The sequence below is a fragment of the Hipposideros armiger genome, unplaced genomic scaffold, assembly GCF_001890085.2.
Source record: "Hipposideros armiger isolate ML-2016 unplaced genomic scaffold, ASM189008v1 scaffold_596, whole genome shotgun sequence".
NCBI classification, from domain to species: domain Eukaryota; kingdom Metazoa; phylum Chordata; class Mammalia; order Chiroptera; family Hipposideridae; genus Hipposideros; species Hipposideros armiger.
In genome coordinates, this window is record NW_017731946.1 from 195,201 (window position 1) to 217,508 (window position 22,308).

Genomic DNA, 22,308 nt, shown 5'->3' on the forward strand with positions numbered 1-22,308 from the left:
AGCACATTGCTCAGTGGGCATTGGTTCCCCTGGCAAAACCAGCCTTCCATTAGTTTCAAATGCAAAAAGAAAAACAAACCTCAAGTCGAGCAAACGTTGATGTAGAACAGAGGCTAGCAATGCTAACTTTTTCTGTAGAGGGCCAGATAGGAAATACTTCAGGCTTTGCAGCCCACAAGTCTCTGTCACAACTACTCAGCTCTGCCTCGTTGTAGAGCAAAATAAGCCTAGATGATAACGTGAATGAATGTGTGTGGCCGTGTTCCAGTACAGCTCTATTTACAAAAACAGGCAATGAACCAGATGTGGCCTGTGGGCCAAAATGTTCCAACCCCTGAGCTAGAATATGGAAAAGAACATTGCTAACATTAGAGAGCTATGTGCGGGTACCTTACCTGGGAACTAGAGAATGGAAGCTTTGAAGAAGGGTCCAATATTACACTGATTTGTGTTTTCTGTAACTCTTGGAATAGTGTTTTATCCAGAGTTAGATGTTCAACAAATATTTATTGATTTGACTTGGAATCCAGCTGTATCATTTATTCTCCCTGGGCTTCAGTTGTCTCATCTAAAATTTAAGGGATTATGTTATGTGATCGTTAATGTCTCTCCAGTTAAAAAAATCTGTGATTCTGTGACTGTTTATGGAAGGCCAGATGATTTATTCTTTAAAGATCAAAATTGTTGATTTACCATATTTTCAGTATGCCCTGAGTATCCTGATTTGGAGTTCTGAAATGGTTGCTTTTACCGGTCATTCTGTTTGTGGACCTTTCCACAATGGAACTCATTGTCCTCTAGGCTATACCTGTACCTTCCACCCATCTCTGTCACCCTGTCCAGCCAATTGATGAAGCCTCGTTATTATTTTGTTTAAAAGAATAAATTAGCTATATACGTATCCTAGACAATCTCAGGTGATCTTTGTACAAAGCTGGTGATTAAGATGAGGATCAGTCTTTTAGAATTCCATTTTTCTAAGTTCTGTATCAGCAAAGCAGACATTTCGTCGTCGATTTTTTTCATTTAAACTGTTAAAGATAAACAGTTATCCAAAATAACCCTAAATATCACAGATGTAAATTTTTATCACCTTACCTGAATTTTAAATGCCTCTTTTATTTAAACTTTTGATAGTTATTTTTTTTCCCCCTAAAAAGTGATTTGGTTAAGATTGGGCAAGCTGTCTGATGATATCTTACACTGTTCTCAAGAATATATTTATTTCTAGTCTACATGATGGAGAAACGAAAAAACTCTTAAAAAGTTCTTACAAGGAAAAAAAAAGTTCTTGTAAGGAATACAGAAAATTTCTCGTTATTATTTTTTAGACCTTCTAGAGTTTCCCAGTCTCTATTTTTAAGTAAGTATAGATGTGTGCTTAAAATGACAGAAGCAAGAAATGTTTATATTTGTGTAATTTAAAGTAGCTCTTCTTAACTTTGAATGTGCTTAAGAATGACCTGGGGGATCTTCAAAAAAAAAAAAAAGGGGGGTCCTTATTTACTGAGTTTAGAATGGGGCTTTAAAGAATATTAAGATTATGAAGGTAGGTTCTTCTAAGTTACTTTAAATATAGTACACTTAACCATGCATAAAGATTTTTCTGTGTTTTGGGTTGGCCCGTTTAATTCTACTGGGCAATCTCTTCACCTTTTCTTCCTAATACTGCTGGTACTCTCCTTCCTCAATGTAATTTTTTGGTCTTTACATTGAGTTGCTTCTACAGTTTGACTCTTCCTTTCCTTTTCTGATTTAGACTCTTCTTCTTATACTTTATTTCAACCTTGCTGACTTCCCCCTTTGTTTAAAAACTGTTTGAAGAGTGATAGCAAAGGTGGCTCTAACAATAAAAACCTCTAGTTGATTGAAAACTTATTATGCTACTGACAACCTAGGAAAAATTCAGAGAGGCAAGTATTGGCAGGAAATAGTGAGTCTTTACTATGTGGTGGGTACTTCATAGAGAAAGTGACCATAGGTCTCCAGGGACCTTGGACCGTTGACAGGTTATATCTCTGTTCTGGAATGTTGTTAACAGTGCCCATTTTCATGCTCAAAAAAGTCCTGCTTTGGACAATACGTTTTTTGTTTGTTTGTTTTTTTTGTTTTTGTTTTTTTTTAGCTGAGCCATCCTGCTACCTGTTGGCAGCTCAGCGGCTGCTCAGCTCGGGCTGGACTCGAACCGCTGTTGTTCAGAGCTCAAACTCTTGAGCGAGCTCTTAACCAACTGAGCCACTCGGCCGGCCCGGACAATACATTTTATATTCACTCCGTTCATGGTTCATAAAGTTTTACCTATTCTTTTCTAGGAGGATTGATCAATTGTAATGCATACACCCCTTTCTTTTCAATAATTCTATGTAATGTGTATTAACAATGAAAGTACCTTAGTATTAATGATCTCTTTCCTGGGAGTGAATATATACTATGTGTATTATAAAAATACAAATCCAGTACCAGTAGCCTTTTGAGTAGAAAAATTTTAATCTGGATTTTTATTAACAGTATTTTCAAACATTATTTCACAGTTAAAAATAATTTCTGATGTCTAGAATTCTTAGGCTTTCAAGAATCAATTTTAAATATATTAGAAACAGCAGATTCTTTTTTTCATTCAAGAAATAATAGTATCTTAGCACAGGGCCAAATGATAGCAAATTGGTATGGTTTGTTAGGGCAAAGAAGAAAGTATGATTACAGGGCCTGGACAGCTTCATTTTAAGCAGAGGAAGCAATTTTTTTGGAGGTTTTTTTTTTGTTTTTTGGTTTTTATGTGTGAAATATATAAAAAGAACTTAACCCCAAAAGCTAGGAACAATTGGGCTATTAATAAATACCCTCTGTCAGGAAGGTAACATTAATTGTACCTTAAGGCATACACAAATAATAGAATTGCTGCATGGGTGACCACTCCCAAAATACAGAGCTTAGTAGAAATGCTTCTTTATTCCTTTTATGTTGCTGATTTGTGAAGATATTGGTGCATTGACTGGTCCAATCTACGACATTGGTATAACACTTAACCTTTATTAGAAATGCTTTTATACCTATAACCATTAATTTAGAAACTTGATTTATCCTTCTAAAATAAGCTGTTAATTTGGACATGACCTGAACCTTTTCTATCCAGAAATCTGGATGGAATTCTGGACCAAATGTTTCAAGAGCAGCTTGCCTGCATTACTCACTTGCTTGTTTTGTTTGCCCTTTCATAGTGCTGTATTTGAATTATTGTCTTCTTTCTGTTGCTGTTATTTTATTTGTCTTCAGTTCAGCTGAATCCATTAATTTGTGGTTATTGCTTGCTCGCAAGTACTTAAAAATAATGAATTCAGTTTTCCCCCTGATCGATGTTGAAGATAACCAGACAGCTTGTGGGGTTGGTTGTTTGGCTGTATGTTCTCTTCACTCTAGTCCTGACATCCCTTTTGTACTTCAGATGTGTATTGCCAAGAACTCTTTTTGATGTGACCTGCTCCTGGCTCACTCCCCATTTAGTACCACCATTCATATAGTCACCTAAGCCTAGGGGTGTTTTTTTACCCTATCCTGTCTGTCACCAGATACGTCAAGAAGTATCTATTAGGAAAAATTGGAATCTGTCCTCTTATTTCCATCCTTACTGCCCTTTTATGAATTTTTCTAAGTATTCAGACTATTTATTTGTTTAGCCATTATCTCTCACCTTAGCAATTTAAATAGCCCATTGACTTCTGTTCTGTTCTCAAGTCCATTCTCCACCTAATTAATGAAGTGGCCTGTTTGACCTTGTTCCTGCTCACAACTCTTCTACATTCTTTTATCACCTTCAGTATTTCTTGGAGCCCTATGGGTATTTCAGGGGTTCTTTGCAAGTCTCCTCAGACAACTGGAAGAACCAAGCATGTAGGACCCTGATGCTCTAACCCTGGTCAGCCAGAGGTACTCGGATTTTAATCTATTTTCCTTTTTGAGGTTAAGCATAAAGATCCATTATTCAGGAGATCCACTGCTCAACAGATTGCAGATTCGATACTGTTCCCTCCGAGTGGCCATCCCTGATCACCTTATCTCAGTAGGGACTCTTCTGGTTTTCTCTGTCACCATATCCCCCTTTATTGCCTTCACAATCCTTAATCACAATTTGTAATTTCATATTTGCATGTATGTATGTGGGGACATATCCCCACCCACACTCACACACCCTTTATCTCCACCATTGGATCCTAACCCTCACAAGGGCACAAAGATCTGTTTTAGTCACTAGATTATCCTTCAGCACCTGGCATAGTGCTTTGACAAAGTGTTTAGACCATTTATATTTAATATAATTAGTGACATGATTGGGTTTAAGATAATCTATCTTCCTGTTGTTTCCTGTTTGTCCCATCTGTTGTATTTTTCCCCCCCTCCTTCTTTGCCACCTTTTGGATTAATTGTATTATTTTAGTATTCTAATTTATTCTACTATTGCTTATTATCTTCTCTCTTTTTTAGTTGCCCTAGGGTTCACAAAATGAATTTCAATTTACCATTTTACTATCAAGTAATAGCATAACATTTTATGTATAATGTAAGAACCTGAAATCTTATACTTCGTTTTATCTCATCCCCTCCATCCTTTGTGCTGTTGTAGTCAAATGTTTTATTTTTACGTATGTTATAAATCTGACAGTACATTGTTAACCACTTTTGCTTTAAGCAGTCAATTTAACTTAAAGAAAATTTAAAGTAAGAAACAAAAGTTCTTTTTACCTGCAGATGTGCTTTTTCTGGCACTCTTCATTATTTGTCTAGATTCAGGGTTTCATCTTACATAATTTTCTTTCTGCCTGAAGAAATTTCTTTAATGGTTTTTTGTATGCAGATCTGTGGGTGACAAATTCTTTCAGCTTTTGTCTTTCTTGGAAAAGTTTTTGCTTGTATCTTGACAATATGTTTTCACTGGATATAGAATTATAGGTTACCAGTTTTATGCTTTAAGCTTTTCAGTGATGTCATTCCAACTTCTATCTTGCATAGTTTCAGAAGAGACATCTGTGTTCATTTTTCTTTGTTCCTCTGTATCTAATGTATCATTTCCTTTGTCTGCTTTTAAGATTTTTTTTGGTCATTGGTTTTCAGAAGTTTGATTATGGTGTGTCTTGGCCATAATGGTATGCCATAATTTCTCTTAAGTTTATTGTGCATTTTTTCATATGTGTATTCTTGCTTGAGGTTTGATGAGTTTGGATTTGTGGGTTTATAGTTTTCATCAATTAAAAAATTTTTTTTGATCATTATTCCTTCAAATAGTATTTTTGGTTCACTCATCTGAGATTCCAGTTACACATATGTTATACCATTTGATGTTCTTCCAAAGGTCACCGAGGCTTTGTGCATTTTTTCATTGTTTTGTCATCTGTACTTGACTTCGGAGAGTTACTATTTACATTTTTCCAAGTTTACTGATCTTTTCTTCCACAGAATCTAATCTCTTGGGTCTCACCCAATGAATTTATTGTTTTAAATATTGTATATTTTATCTTTCAAAGTTCTCTTTGAGTCTATTTTTATATCCTCTATTCTCTTCTCATTGTGTTTATTTTTTCTTTTAAGTTTTTGTGCCTATTTTTTATTTTTTTTAAGATTTTACTGGGGAACTGGGGAAGGGGAACAGTGTTGGGGAATTGAGGAAGAGAAACAGCCAAGTTGTTGTCCTTTAGTCTTAGTTGTGGAGGGCGCAGCTAGCTCAGCTCCAAGTCTAGTCGCCATCTGGCTGCCTGTCGGCAGCTTGCGGCTTCTCAGCTTTAGGTGCTGTGTTCAATCTTAGCTGCAGGTGGGCATAGCCCACCATCCCATGTGGGAGTGGAACCGGAAACCTTATTGTTAGGAGCACGTGCTCTCACCAGTTGAGCCATCCTGCTGCCTGTTGGCAGCTCAGCAGCAGCTCAGCTCGGGTGCAGCTCACTGGCCCATATGGGAATCAAACCAGCGACCCTGTTGCTCAAAGCTCGTGCTCTGAACCAACTGAGCCACTGTCGGCTTGCCCCAACGCCTATTTTTAATAGCTTTTTAAGAGCCCATATGCTAATTTCATCATCTCTGTCATTTCTACAATAATCTGCTCTATTTATTAATTTTATGGGTCACACTTTCCTGCTTTTTGACACATCTCATAATTTTTAATTGGATGCTAGGCATTGTAAATGTGACATTGTTGAAAGCTGGATTTTGTTACTTGCAGATAGCTTAAACCTTTGAGGCTTGGTTTGGGTCCTTTGAAGCTATGTTAAGGAGGGTTTAATGTTGCCATTAGCCCATTAATAAATAAGGCATGACCCTTCTGGAGTATCTGCAGAATGCCCTGGGTACTCAATTGTATTAATTTCTCAGGTTTTCCTTGTTTTTTGTTTTTTATGACCATAATAGTGCTGAAGAGTATTGGTTGGGTATTTGTTTCGACTGTTCAGTTTGTGTTTATCTGATGTGTTTTTCCTGGTTAGACTGGGGTTGTGGGTCTTTGGAGGAAGAACACAGAGGTTAAGTGCCATTTTCATGACATCATATCAAGAATGCATACTCTGGACTTATCACTGATGATGTTAAACTTGATCTCCTGGCTGAGGTGTAACGTTTATCAGGTTTCTCCACAGTAAAATTACTGTTTCCCCTGCTTTCTGTATTTCACTCTTTGGGAGGAAGTCACTAAATATAGCTCCTACTTTTAAGGGTCAGGGATTAATTAATGCTCCTCCTTCTTTAGGATGAAGTGTCTCCATAAATTATTTGGAATTCTTCTGAATGTGCGTCAGGGGGTCCCCAAGACCAGCCTCACACTTAATGATCTGCTAGAGGGACTCACAGGACACAACATATAGTTGTACTTACAGCTATGATTAAGTACAGCAAAAGGATACTAAGCAAAATCAGCAAAGTGGAAAGGCAGGTGGGGCAAAATTCAGGGAAACCAGGTGCAGTCTTCCAGAGTGTCTCCCAGCAGCATCGTAGAGGAGGCAATTGAGTGCCCAGCAGTGAGCTGCGACACCATAGCTGACATGTTACCGACCAGGTAAGCTCATTAGGTACTCAGCGCCCAGGATTTTTACTGGGGCTGATCACATAGGTACCCCTTGCATGGCATATATCAAAGTTTTAGACTCCCTGGAGGAATGCAGATGTTCAGCATAAACTATATTGTTTATTTGAATAGTTTAGGCATAGTGAGGCACACTCTTAATCAGCTCTGGGAATGGTGGGGCCCTCTTCAAATCTAAGTTCTTAGATGCCAGCCAAGGCCAATCTTGTAAGCAGGACTTTTCAAAGGATACCAGTCAGATGTGCTAGGTTAACTCCTTTTGTGCAATGTGAGATATAGCACGCTTTACTTACGTATTTATTTAATAATTAATTTATATCAGTGTAGATTCATGGATATTTATTTTACTGCTTGGGTTATATTTCAAAACTACATTGTTTATTTTGTTGCTCAAATTGTTACAGCTTTGTCCCTTTCCTATTTTTTGGCCCTACAACATGCTCTACTATGATTTCTCTTGTGTAGTCTGTGTTCTAGCCCTAGAATCAGCCACTTCTTCAAGGCGCCGTGCTTTCTTGGTGTAATGCAGTTTAAAAATGTTCAAACAAATTCATTGTAGCAAATTTTGGGAATTAGAAGTAAGTAGAAGTACATCAAGAAGTAAATGTTAACTGATGCAATTTATAATTACTGTTAATATTTTGTTGCATTTATTTAATGAGGTTTCAAAGCAAAATATGAAATGAGTTTTGAAATCATTTTCTTTCTTATTTTGTATTTCATGTGTGGTGTTCATTACCTAATAGACCTGAGGGCACCTTTTCTTCTATTCCTAAAGCCTTTCAGTCTCTTTTGTAAGGTCCAGAAAAGGTGAGAACTTTTTGAAGAGGCTGAAATCTGTGGGGGCTGTTGAAGGTTCTAGGAGTGATAGGATATTTGGTATTTTGTGTGGAAAAACTTGCCAAGCTTCTGTTTTTTCTATATTATGGTTGTTCTGGATACCAATTTTAATAGTTTTTTGAGATATTTAAAAAGGTGATAATATGAGTAATAATCCATATATTTGCTCTCTTCCTGAGAACATTAATAATTGAAGACTTATTTCCTTTGAGTAGGTAGAACATTAAATTCCAATGAGAATTGTATTGCAGGATATGTTCAGTTAAATCCAAACTTCATTATATGCTGAGGAACATTTTGTTTGGATCCTTTTTCTAAAGGGCAACATTTTTTTAGGATTTACTGAGAATTTTTCCTGGTATACGTTCTTTGGAGTATTAGACAGTACCTCTATCAACCTTCTACTCAGAAATGTAAAACAAGTAACTAATTCCATGAATCCTTAAATGCCAGTGAAAGGGCATAGAATTAAATGGAAATTGATTAAAAGAAAGAGGGAAACCTACTTTCTAACTCATTAAGGGCAAGAGAACTGCCACAGCTATCTTTTGTACCCAGTGTTTTACAGTACCTGGCCCATGCCAAACGGACCTCAGCAAAGGCTGATAATACTGAAATTGTGAATTTCTTAAAAATATTTGACATCTTATCATTCAAAAAGCATTCTTTAATAGATAATAATCTAAAAGGCAGGGAGGAATATAGTTGGAGGAAATTATCCAAAATAGATTTTTCTGCTTTTCCAAGGATATGGCGTTGAGCAATGATTTCCTGCAGCTATCTTTTTATGGTGATGAGACCAAAACTATATAAATGCATGCTACAACTTGAAGAATTCTGAATGTATAGATTGAATGAAATAGATGACTGACATTCTGACTCTTCTTTTTGGCAAGCTTGCAGTAAGTTCTGGGCTGTGTGTTTCTGTGATTAATTGAAAGGTTAAGGATAGAGAACTCACCTGATGAAGGATAGGAGTATAACTGTGTAATTTAAAAATAGGACTGGTAATTGAGGGATTGAGAAAGCATTCAGAATACAGTGGGACTCTACCCTGGTCTTCTAGAAGGATTTTTGGGTGCAGAGACATATATAGTTCTACTAGTTAATCTACTTTAGTGATTTGGGTGATAAAAGTTTAGTAAGGGTTAAAAAGTTTAGGGTTAGAAAGGAAGTTAACTTTAGTTAAAGTCGTGATTCATGGTTGGAATAGTACCATTACTTATTTTATTCTTTACATTTTGGAATCAAGTTCAGAGCCCAGGCTCTGCCCACATGGGCCTATTGAATTATTTTCCATATAAATGGAAAGTATCATTTTCACTCAGCCCCTGTCTACAAGGAAGTCCCTGTGTATGTAAAATGGAATTCCCAAAATAAGCCCTGAAATTAATTTTATGCATCTGTGTTCCCAAGAAACTTGCTTTGCTTTGGCGGTATGTACATAGTAACAGACTGCTTAGATATAATAGAAACTTTTAAGTTCTGATTTATTTTTTTAGATCTGTCTAAACAAAACTCAAGCAGGAGAGAATCTTTATTTTAAGCTTGTGAGACAATCACCCATTATTTACCATACCCCCAAAAGAAGTTCTCTACTCTGACATTGTGTATAAGTTAGTTTTGCTTGTTTTATAGATGATAAATGTTTACTAGGAATTAATCTTGGTTACCTTGGTGGGATATTATAATCAAATAATATTATATAGTTTTTAAGATTTGTGTGAGGCTGATAGGCTTAGCTCAGTAGGGGTAGGAAAAATATGTGAAAACATCAGGGTGTATGCCTCCAAACTTGTCTGCTTGCTGACATGGTGCAGTTCCGAGTCTTGACAGTTAATGGTGTCGTGTTTATGGGTCTACATCAGCTTATTCCCCTAACTTGTTAACAGCTATTTGATGAAAAGAGGATTGTCAAATCACTTTGGAGAATACTGTAATTAAAAAGAAAAATTATATTGGTTTGTGTACAACTCAGAGCCTTTTGTTTGTCGACATACATTGTTGATGTATAAGAATGGGATGCAGTAGCTAGTGTTTTGAACTGTGGAATGTGTTTTATTCACGTTCACACCATGAGGCATTTGTGTTGCACTAGACCAGGCGAAACCCTGCTCTTAATTTTCCCTGAGACGTCTACTACCATCAAGAAGATGTGACCAGGGCCGGCCGAGTGGCTCAGTGGGTTAAGAGCTCACTCAAGAGTGCGAGCTCTGAGCATCAGGGTTGCCAGTTCGATGCCTGGCCTAAGCTGAGCTGCCGCTGAGCTGCCAACAGGTGGCAGGATAGCTCAGCTAAAAAAAAAAGATGTGCCCAAACAATGGTGGTGTGGCATTGGGGTTCTCTGTGGTTAGCATTTCCAGCCCTGGTTTGAGTGTAAGGTTTTGGGTGTCTTCAGGAGTAGAAATGGCCTGGACTTATTCCAGATTTCTTGAACTATTCTGAAGAAATGCAAGCTTTAAATGACACTCCCATCAATACTCTTCCCGCTGAATATGTCTTAATAACTATGATTATCTTTTGCAATTAGTGTATGATACTTGTGCATGGGAGGATGTTCTTTTAGCTTTTAATAGAGTGTCGAGCCATTCATCTATGAATAAATTTATTTAGTTGTGCCTTTGGTCACTGAATTTACTTATTTTTGTTGTTTTAAGTGGATCAATAGAAATGTATGCCACATATGGAAAAACACATGCCATACTGACCTTCAAAGTCAAATAAACTATGAGGTCAAGATGTTTTTCTTCTGTTAACAAAATATTATTTGTTGGGTTCGATTGTGAAAATTTTCTCCTATTTTAAAAAGCGGTTAAGCTTTTAGTAGTGTCAGTTTTCAGTTTTAAAACAGTTTCTATAGGAGTTTTTAAAAAATGTATATTTTATTTGACCAGAGGATTTCTTGCTCTTCATTGATAATGTGACTATAAGATGTTTAGGGGAATTATGTGCTGTATTAAGAATAGATGTTTTAAAATCACCTCATTCTTATAATAGAGTTCTCTTTTTTGAATGAATCGCATGAAGCAGAGGAAACTTTGTCTGGAGCTGAGCAGTTTTAGAGCACCGATGGAGGCTCTGCCGTGGTGTTCATTACATCATCTTTTCATTCCATTATCCAGCGTTCCCTCCCATGGGTTTAAGTGAGGCGGTGGACTCGGTATCATCATAAGCATGCTGAAAAAGTCACTGCTACTGCCTGGGTGTGTGGATGGGTGGAGAGAATTTACTACTAAAATCTCCTAGAGGAAGCCGATAGTGGAGGGTGGGATAAAGACCACCGTTTTTAAAAAATTTGGTTTTGGTCAGCTACTACAGGAAGAGATTTAAAGATCTCATGCCAGCTCCAAATGCATTTTTTTTAATTTCTAAGGCCCTTTGCTAGTGAGAAAAGTTGGCATCCAAGGGCAGAGCTCTACCCTTGTCTGTTTACTAGCAGTAGTGAGTCCCCTGAAAGCAGCTGGAAACACAGCTCATCAAAACTGGTAACGGAAGCATAAACAGAGATCATTGCGGCCACGTGTATGTCTACGTAAAGAAAGGTGAGGATGTCCTTCAGGGCACTTACAATAAACTCGTAAGCTTTTATTCAGCGTGATGGTTCATCTGCATTCAGCAGCGTTCAGCGTTCCACTATAGTTGTGCGTCACTGCGAGACTGCATGGTAATGAAGCCAGGCACTGTGGGTCAGGACTCGGCTGCCTGTGAGAAGAGAAGGGACAGCGGCTGGGGAGAGAGATCAACAAATCCGCCGCCGCCGCTTCTGCCGTTGCAGCTGGTTGACACAATGTTGAGTCTACAGGATTCTGTGTTTTTTGAAATTAGCATAAAGTCCTTGTTAAAGTCCTGGAGCAGCAGCTGTAAGTATACATGCCTCAGTGGGAGGAACGCTGAGGCATGGTCAGTGCCATTTCTTGCATGCTAATTCTTTAAACCAATCCCCATCGGGGAACATTTTCTCCAGTGGTGATCAGGAAGATAGAAAATCTAGACGTGCACACCCCGGGCAGTTGTTATATTGGTAGTTAAATAGTCTTTGACCAGCCGTGGCTTCCTTATTGTTCATTTGTATCATCCTGGCAAACTTTCTCTCAGTTGGTGAAAAATGGGGGAAAAAGATGACAGATAGACTCTGATCTCTGCAGGGTTATGGGATACCAGTACTATTCCACAGTTCTGGTAGCACAAAATGTGTGAAACAGCATCAGCTATCTTAAGGCATCAAATGGTTTAATACATTTGAGCATAACTTTTCCCTATACCTAAAATTGACGTTACAATGAGTAATTTTCATATGTAGTGAATTTTCTGATAAAGAACATTCAGGAGATATATTTATATTTCAAAGTTCTAATAAGTCAATAAAACTAATGTGATGGAGCTATTATTTTGTCCACAACTCCCTTCCTAATATGTGGGTTTGGCAGAAATATTGATTTTGCTCAGTATTTCCAGTATTTTCCAATGGCACTTTTCTCTGAAGATCTCAAAGCACTTCTAGAAATTATTTATTACCATAGTCTTTTTTTTGGCCAAAATTATCTTAATAATATGAACTAAACTAACAAATTAAGCAACAAACATTCTGTTGTAATGTCTGTTTTGCCCAAAGAAAATTGAAGTGTGAGGGAAAAAAATGTGACTTTTCCAAGGTCATGCGGTGGCAAAGAACTGGAATTAGAACCCAGTTATTCTTGCTTCCAACTGTGCTTCTGGTGCCTGAGCAACAAAATGAATAAAATATGACAGACTACATTTAATTTTTTTCCAGTTAACTCTTTACTAAACTGTTTATTTAGTGTAGTTTTGTTTTATAAACAAATAATATAAAAGACCAAACATTGATATGGTGGGGAAAAAACTCTTAGGATAAAGCATTGTAGAATATAATTTGAGGAGATTTGTATTATGCCAAATAGACTGCATTCATAATCTCTGTATTTATTTTACTTTTGATCTGTAAGTAATTCTTCCATATGGAGATAACTGTTGTGCCAGATGGCTGAAAATTATATTAGTAAGGAAAGTTTCTAAGTGAATATACATAGTTAAAATATTGGGAGAATTATAATTACTGACTAAATTAAATACTTTTACTGCTTAAAAGGATAATATAGAACACATTTTTATAAAATAAACTCGAGTATGCTTTCTAATCTTTCTTTCCCCTTTCCCCCTCCTGCTTCCTCCATCCTCACCATGTACTTTTCTTTTTTTTAAATAGTGATACGGTTTTATAGTGAGAATCTAGCTATAATGAATGGGTTTTTACAGTGGAACTGTGCTAGATTATATCACAGCAGCTTGTCTTGTAAAAACCTAGTTTGCTTAAATACTTGTGAACTTTGTGGTTATTTTGTTTTGTGGCCGTTTAAACATTTCTGTATATCATTGCCTGAACCTTGTAACCAGCCACAGCCAAATCTCGTTTAATCGCATTCCCTAAATCCAAGAGTAAACCAAAAACAGATGTGTGTAAAAGTCTTTGTTAGCTGTCAGTAATACAGTGATTCAGTTTGTGGGCATTTCGTTGCCCTTAGACATTCGTAGTACAAATCTCTTTGAAGGCATTTTTTACAGTTGTAAAGCAATTGGTTGATAAAGAAATTACAAATCCATTGTTCTGTAAGGCCCTAACTAATACTGTGTGTACCCTAGCCCTGGAACATGGGAGGATGTTTTTATTTCATCAGCATCTGTGGATGTCTTTTGAGAGAGAGAGAAAGAGAGAGAGAGAGGGAGAGAATGAAAATAAAATATATTAATGACCCTAGAACAGTAGTTATCTGTCTCTTCCTAGGGATCTTTTCATAATACTAACACTTGAATTAGGCAACGTTTATTGAGTATATCCTGTGCTGTAAAAAAATAGATGTGATCTTTGCTCATAAGGAACTTCTAGTTTAGTCAGAGTAAATATACATGAACAGTTAACAGAAGGAAGTTAAATGAGAGGTGTTCCATATGTATTATGACTTACCAAATGACTGACACACACAAAAAAGAACAGGGAGTGCAGAGATGGAAGGGATCATATTCAACCAGAGGGGGGCAGAGCAGACTTAGAGGGAAAGGAATTGAATTGCGTTTGGTCTTGAATGACAGGATGTTCCCCAGGGTGGTAGGCAGTCCTGCCATCCACAGTTTCCCTGAGCCAGAAACCAGGGGCGAGTGGAACAATCCTCTCTCACCCGTATACTCTCTCTCCCTACTCCTTTCGGTCATTTACCAAGAGTCATCTTTGTTCCTTCTAAATTATCCTTACAATTGCCTTCTGTTGCCACACAACTGGCCTTAGTCAGGCTTCTGTCTGCCTATTACCTGGATTATTGTTATCGCTTCCTGTTTCTCCTGTTTGCATATTCAACACTGCTGCCAAGAGTTCCTTCTAAACGACCTCTCTGATTGTCTCTCCCCTTACTTCTTTCCCCCTCTGGGACGGAGCCTTTCATCATCTAGCTAGGCCTTGCTAATTCCGTCAGTTTCCTGTCTGTCACCAGTTACCTAGTTTGTAGAGCCTGCTGTGCCTCTGTATTTGCTGCTACCTTTGCCTAAAAATGCACCCTCACTGCCACTCCTCACCCCTTTGTCTGCTTCACTATGAATTCCAATTCACCTTTGAAGACCCATCCTTTTCTGGAGTCAGCCAGATACTTAATTCTCCATCTGTTGTGTTCTCCAGATGTTCATTTAAACATCATTGTATCATCACGTCTTTCTCAGCTATCTGAGTGTAAGCGTCTGGAGGGCATAGATTGATGGTGTTTGTGTTCCTCTTTGTATAGTTAATGCTTAGTTAAGTTCTGGTAAATGTGCAGGCAACTAAGATAAAGCTTAGAGATATATTCATTTTCGTTGAACTGGATTAATAATAGGAAAGAAGGTAGGAGGATAAATATATGACCCCTCTTTATACTCTGATTGTTTTAATACTGGTAATGTCTCTCAGGGAAACTGAGAATATATAAACTGATTACCTTAGTGATTTCAAAAAACAATTCACATTTCACTAAATTCTGTTTTGTGAATTTCTTGGGAAGAACCCAGAAAAACCTGATTTATTAATAGCTTTTATAAAAAAAAAAAGTGGGAAACACTTTTTCCATTAAATAAATTATTTATTTGAAATGTCACTCTTATGCTCCCAAAGGAAAAAAAAATTCTGATTTTTGTCATTGAACATCACTTACTAGCAACGTATATTATAATTCTTTATCATTAAATATAATGTTTCATGTTTGTAAGATTCCTTTGCCATGATTGGTGTTAATGTTAAATGCTATGTTTTATATTAATCACTAGAGGCCCTTTGGGTTCAAGGCCTGCTTAGCTGGCAGAATGTTGTTGCAGTTTTGCTGAAGTTTTATTATAGTTGAGCCTATTTCTTTCAGTAACAACAATGAAGTGACACTCATATGGCCTAAATTCAGAATTTCGTCTTTGTGCCAACATTTTTAGGCATTACTTCTTTTAAAAACTGAATCAGGAACATTCTGTTAAAACCAGCTGTGTAGTGAGGATGTTATCATAAAAAAGACTGGCTTAGTTCCCTAAAATTGGTAAGACAAGGCAAGATTCAGTACCGAGAACTATCCAGTTATGTACCTGCAATGTTAATTAAGGTCACAAGTGCGTTTATTATCAATATAATACCTCTGGTAAACATATTAGTTTATAGACCTTGCATCCATCATTTTATGACAACTAGTTGTTTCAAAGAATTCTGTTTTTATTACAGACATAGAAGAAATAAATTGATGTATTTTAACTACAATTTCATAAACTGAAATGTAAGATATAGTATGTTAAGAAACTAAATTTGCATACATCATTTGAATTTTTAAACAATGAGAAAAAAATTCATAAACAGAATTTTTAATGCTCAGAGATGTTTTTCCTGGATTGTAAAACTAATGAAAAGCCAGTCCCAAGAAGCACAATTATGCATTTATTTAAATTTCAGTTAAAATCTGTGTCCTTTGATAAGTAATACTTATACCATTTATTGAAGTACTTCTGGGTCTGGTATTGTGGTAAGTACATATTATACATGTGTATACATAAGTGTGTGTGCAATCACATGCACATACATTTATTAAATCTCATGTAATCATTATGAAAATCTGAGGAAAGCTACCATTATTGCTGTTTTTTTAAAAAATAATAGCTTTACTGTGATGTAATTCTCGCACCATAAAATTTATCAATTTAATGTATACAGTTCAGTTAGTTTTAGTGTATTTGCAGAGTTGTACAACTTTGTAATTGTAGAACATCATCACTTCATAAAGAAACATCATATCCATTAATCTATTTTCTGTCCCTATGAATTTACTTATTCTGGACATTTCATACAAGTGGAATCATACTATAAGTGTTCTTTGGTGATTCTATCACCATATTTCCAAGGTTTGACCATTTGTAGCATGTATCTGTACTTTATTCCTTTATGGCTGAATAATCTTCCATTGTATGGGTATATGACATTTTCTTAATCCATTCATCAGTTTATAAATTGCTGTTTTTATAGAAGAGTAAATTGGGGCTTACATAAATTAAAGTGCATGAAGAACACCCCTCACACACACAAAAAACACAGACACACACCCAAATTCTTTAGCTAACTTCCATTAATCCTTCATACGAGGTGTGATCGAAAAATATGGTGAATGTTAAAAAAAATTATTATGGTAAAAGACACATTGCCATTAATCCCTCTCAAAACACTCCCCCTCCCTCGAACACATTTATCCCCTTGTTCTTGCCACTTTCTGAAGCATTTCTGGAAGTCCTCTTTCGTGAGTGTCTTTACTTCATCCTCCATCATGACATTGCTCCATGTCATACATCACTTCTGATACATGGCAGTTTCTGTCAAATAAAAACATTATGGTGTCTCCTCATCCACCTTATTCACTGGATCTGGCACGGTACCACTTCTGGTTCTTCCCCAAAGTCAATATGACCATAAAAGGAAAACGTTTTGAATCAATTTAAGACATTGAGACAACCATGACAGTGCAATTAAAGACACTCACGAAAGAGGACTTCCAGAATTGCTTCAGAAAGTGGGTGCCCAGAACAATGGCATAAGTGTGTTCGAAGTGAGAGGGAGTTTTTTGAGGGGGATTAATATAACAGCAATGTGTCTTTTACTGTAATATTGTAACTTTAAAAAAAATAAACATTCACCGTGTTTTTCTATCATACCTCATATTTCAATTTAAAGGTATCTCAGATCTAGTGATATTTCAGCAAAATGTGAAGGAAGAAATAGTTAAGAGTTTGGGGGAAGGGTGGGACGGTGGGCAGAAGGAATATCATGTGCTGGAGGCTGGAGAAAATAGGGCCAGTTTGGCTGGAGCAGAAAGATATGAGGATGAACTAGGATGGTGCCAGACCACATGGAATCTTGGAAGGCCTTGTTATGGATTTTGGTCTTAAACCTCAAACTAATGGGGAACCATTGATGAACTTTGTGACAGTGGTTGGGGTGATTTCATCAGACTTCCATTTTTCAAAGGATGGGAGGCAGAGAGGGTGGGAAGAGAGAGAGATACAGCCTATGCAGGGAGACGAATTAGGGATGCTATTTCAGTAGACCAGATGTGAGATGAAGGTTGAACAAATGAAGAAATGTTATTTCTTTACTTAGCAAACATATAATGCCTACCAGATGGATAGGTACTCTTTTTAAGTGCTTTATAAATATTAACTCATTTAATTATAGATGTGGGAAATATTTAAGAGGTAGGAATAATAGAGTTTGGGTTAGATATAAATAAATGGTGAAGGAGATTTTTATAAAATGAATTTGGTAGGGTAATTCATGTTCTTTTTTGGGGAGAGATAATTCACATTCTTATTGATATTAGTCTCAGAGATGGTGCCATTGAGAGTTAATGTGGGTCATAGTGGTACTGCCAAAATACACCACCTCTCATCCCTCAGATAAATCTCTCTGCTTTAGGATATGATGCCTGGACAATGAAGCCAACTTACTTTACTGTTACGAGAATAGTATGAGCTCTGTGATGGCCTTTAACTCCAGATATTATTGAATTTAGGAATTATGGGCCTGCTTCATCCATTTTTTTCCAATTTTAAAAAATTTGCTAAAATAAGAAAAATTTCTAGTTTTTTAAAAAAGATTTTTTAATTGGGGAATTGGGGGAGGGGAGCAGCGTTGGGGAATCAGGGAAGGGGAGCAGACAAGTTGCTGTCCTTTTGTTCTTCAGTCTAGTTGTGGAGTACGTCGCTTCACTGGCCCGTGTTGGTATTTTCATTGCGTTCTTTCTGGGAGAGGCAGTCACTTGCCGGCCACTGGACGGCTGCTCACAGCAGCTCACGCTGGCTGCTGGCCACTCACGCCAGCTGCCAGCCACTCAAGCTCACGGCAGCCCACTGCAGCCCCGCTGCAGCCTACACCCTCGCCTGCGACTCAAGGCAGCCCAGCTCCAGGTCGAGCTGTTGTTCACCATCTTGGCTGTAGAGGGCGCAATATCACTGGCCCTTGTGGGATCTGAACCATGGCCCTGCTGCTCTGAGCTGGCGTCCCAAGCCAACTCTTAACCAACGTGCCACTCAGCTGGCCCCTAAGATGTTTACAAAAACAGAATTAAAGAGAAATCCATTTGAATGTGGAAGGCTGTAGAAGCCAAATTCCAAACTGTCAGACCTGTTTCTACTAGAATATAATAAATTGTAAATGAAATAATGGTAGTTCATAGTAGAAAATCATATACATTGTTATAGGAACTGTATTTTCAGTAATTATTGATCCACGTGATACAAAAAGTAGTTAGCAAAGGTGTTTGTAAAACTTAAGGAATGAATGTAGCATAATAACAACCATACAGATTTACATTAAAAGCATTAAATGGATCTTTTTTTTTGTTTAAAATAAGCTTCACTAATGTTTATAGCTGCTTTATTTATAATTGCCAAAATTTGGAAGCAACCAAGATGTCCTTCAGTAGATGAATGGATACATAAACTGTGGTACATCCAGACAATGGAATGTTATTCAGCTCTAAAACGAAATGAACTATCAAGCTATGAAAAGACTTGTGGGAAACTTAAATGCATATTACTGAGTGAAGGAGGCCAGTTTGAAAAGGCTATATTAGTGTATGATTCAAATTGTATGATGTTCTGGAAAAGGCAAAATCTATATGGAGATGGTAAAAAGATGAGTGGTTGTCAGAGGTTGGGGAGAGGGAAGGATGAATAGGTGGAGCACAGAGGATGTTTAGGGCGGTGAAAATACTTCGGATGATTCTCTAATGGTGGATATATTTGTTCGAATCCATAGAATATAGAACACAAAGAGTGAACCCTAATGTAAACTCTGGACTTTAGGTGACAATGATGTGTTGATGTAGGTCCATGAATTGTAACAAATATACTAGGGGATGTTGATAAAGGGGAAGTCCATGCATGTGTAGGGGTGGGAGGTATATGGTGTATCTCTGTACCGTCCTCTCAATTTTGCTGTGAACCTAAAACTGCTCTTTAAAAAAAAAAAGTCATTTAAAAAAAACAAAGAAGAAGAAAAAAAGCTTCATGTAAAAATTTGAAGCACTATATGAATGAGTCATTAAAGGGAGACTATGGAAGAAAAGAAAATGTAATGCCAAAAAACAAAAGCAGCTTTAATAATATTCTTGAAGGTAAGGTGAGCACATATTTTCAGTCCCGGGTCGGGAATCCCCATACGGAGAGGGTGGACTTCAGTTATCCTCGGATTTTCTGCTGCATGGAGCTTGGCGCCCCTAACCCCTGAGTTGTTCAGGGGTCAACTGTAGTGCGATTTTATGCAGTTTGTGGGGGCATTGTATTGCCATGGTTTGATGTGTAGAGCCTAGTATGGTTCAAATAGAAAGTCATCACTTTGGCTGCTATGTGAAGCTGTAACTTCACCTGCTAAGAAGCAGGGATAACGGAGAAGTAAGATTTTTCAGGAGTATCTACATAGACTGTTATTAGGATCTGAACTTAAAATTTAGCTCTGCAGAAAAAAAAGAGGGGAGATTACTTTCAGTAGTGGTGAGATTTGATGACTAGATCTAGAATGTAAGGCACAGGGAGGAGTCAGTAATGATTCTAAAGTTTACATCATTGAAATCTCATCCTTCGAGATCATGGATAATGAAAGGCAGAGGATTGACAGGGCCCCGTGATATGTGGTTTGGGGCATGAACAGTGAGTATACTGAAGTGGCTGAAACCCTGAGAGAAAAATCAGTTCAACAAGATTTCTTGTGTGAACTGGGAGAACCATGTGTGACTTTTTAAAAATAAGGTTTTTGAATTGTTTTATCGATCCTTCACTTGGCTTCCTAGAGCTTTGTCCCTGACGTGCATTTATTGGGTTGTCGGAAAAGTCACGACACATTTTTGCAACGAAAAAACAGAAAAAAATACGTCATGATTTTTCCGACAACCCAATATTTAACACTGTCTGAATTGCTTGATGGATGCTATTTGTGATAGTACATGCATAGGTTTTATTTATAGTGTCTTTGAAACTTTTTAATAATCAAAATTAGATTGAAATAAAATCATTGTATAGAACCAGATGTCCCATTTAGGAGAGTAAGTGTGAGGCAATGGTTCTCAACCTTGGCTGCACGTTAGAGTCACGTCGTGGAGTTTTCCAAAACATACAGATGCCTGGGCTTCCCTCCAGAGATTTTGACTCTGATTGAAGAAATTGCCAGAGAAGCCAGCAAAGACCAGCATCAGGTCAGAAATCTTGACGTTGCCTTAATGCTGAGATGGATAATGAAATATTTTCCAGCGGGTAGAATCATAATAAACAGCCTGACAGAGACAAGTTTTTATGTTTGCCAATTAATTTACAGTGTATGCCAAGTGGATGTTAATGCTAGAGCTGGCACACCATCCTTTGCTCCCCTCATGGGGTGGGTCATACAAAGCTAAGTTAAAATCAGAAAATTGCACACAAGGAAGTTAATATCTGTGATGTTCTCCTCTGGGGGCCAGAATACTCATCCTTTTGTCCAGCCTACTGGACTGCACTTAGGTAGACATTACATGTCTGTCAGCAGTGTGTTAAGGGTTCAGTTTCCCTGTACATTGCCAACAATAGACCTAATTATTCTTTTTGATATTTACCAGTCTGATGCGCATAAAATGAAAGCTGATTGCCACTTTAATTTGCATTTTCTGGGTACTACAAAGTTTATGTGAATTACCCAAGTACACGTATATCTTTAGCAAATTTTCTCTATTGTGTTCTTTTTCTTGTTAATTTGTAAGAAGCTCTTTGAATATTTCATATTTTCTGTCACCTTTACTATATTTTTGTCCAGCTTTGTCCTTTCTTGATTATGGTTTCATTTGCCTTATAAATACTTAAAATTTTTATTTGGTTGAATGCATTCATCTCTTTTTAAAAATTTTTGAGTTTTCTATCTTGATGAAAAGTCTCTTCTCTGTATTGTTGACGCCTAATTTTTCTAAGACTTTTAAAAACTAATTTTCAACTTCATGTTCATCTGGACTTAGGTTTTTGAATATGGTATATATTTTTTCAGATGAATAGCCAGACATTCCAACATTATTACTAAATTAACAATACCCTTTTCTCTAATTTTGCCCATATTGAATTCTTATTCTGGGATTTTTTTGGGGGGAGGGTTTCTCTAATCTTTTACATTAATCTGATTCATCTACACTTATGTTTACTGAGTTGATTACTCAGTAGTCATAGTATGTTCTGATATAGTCATTTTATATTTTGGTATAATGTTTTGATTATAGTTATATTGTCTTCTGATTTAGAAAATATTCTTTGTATTTTTTTAAAATAAAGTTTTTAGCTTTTCTTGGGTATTTATTCCTCCATGTATACTCTAAGATAGTTTATCCAATACAACCTAAACAGAATAGTATTGAAATCTTAATTGGAATGGTAATAATTAATATATTAGTTTTGCGAGAATTGACACTTAAGTGTTCCCATCTACAAATGTCTTTCTGTTTGTTCAGATCATCTTTTATGTCCTTTAAGAAGTTCTTGTAGTTCCCTCTGTGTAAGTCCTATTAAATTTCTTATTAAATTTATCCCCACCTATTTTATATTTGTGAATCAATTGTTATTCATTTTCATTTCTAGGTGGCTATTGCTAGTTAATATAGAAAGTTTTGTGTCTTTTTTTTCAATATTTATAACAATTATTTATCTTCTTGAGTTATTGCATTTACTTATATTATTCCATAACTTCCAGGATGGTGTTAAATAATAAGACAATCAGCATCTTTGTTTAGTTTCTGTTATTAATCAAAATAGGTTTGATCTTTTGAAACCTATGATGATATTTGCTTGCTGGTGTTTGGTAAATATCTATATATGTGTGTGTGTGTGTGTATGTGTGTGTGTGT

At 36.7% G+C, this 22,308-nt stretch overlaps 1 protein-coding gene across 14 annotated transcripts in view; it reads left to right on the forward strand.

Annotated features, from left to right (window-relative positions):
- Window positions 1–22,308, forward strand: part of FRYL (FRY like transcription coactivator) — a 246,267-nt gene that overhangs the window by 77,109 nt on the left and 146,850 nt on the right. For 8 of the 14 annotated variants that reach the window (XM_019624623.1, XM_019624629.1, XM_019624626.1 and 5 more), the window contains exon 1: window positions 11,602–11,760. The exons of 3 other annotated variants lie outside the window; for them this stretch is intronic. In XM_019624623.1, coding sequence (XP_019480168.1) covers window positions 11,688–11,760 — 73 coding nt within the window. In that variant the 5' untranslated portion in view covers window positions 11,602–11,687. Of the gene's footprint in view, window positions 1–11,601; window positions 11,761–22,308 lie in introns of those variants that run through there. 3 more of the 14 variants (XM_019624630.1, XM_019624632.1, XM_019624633.1) reach the window with 1 other exon arrangement.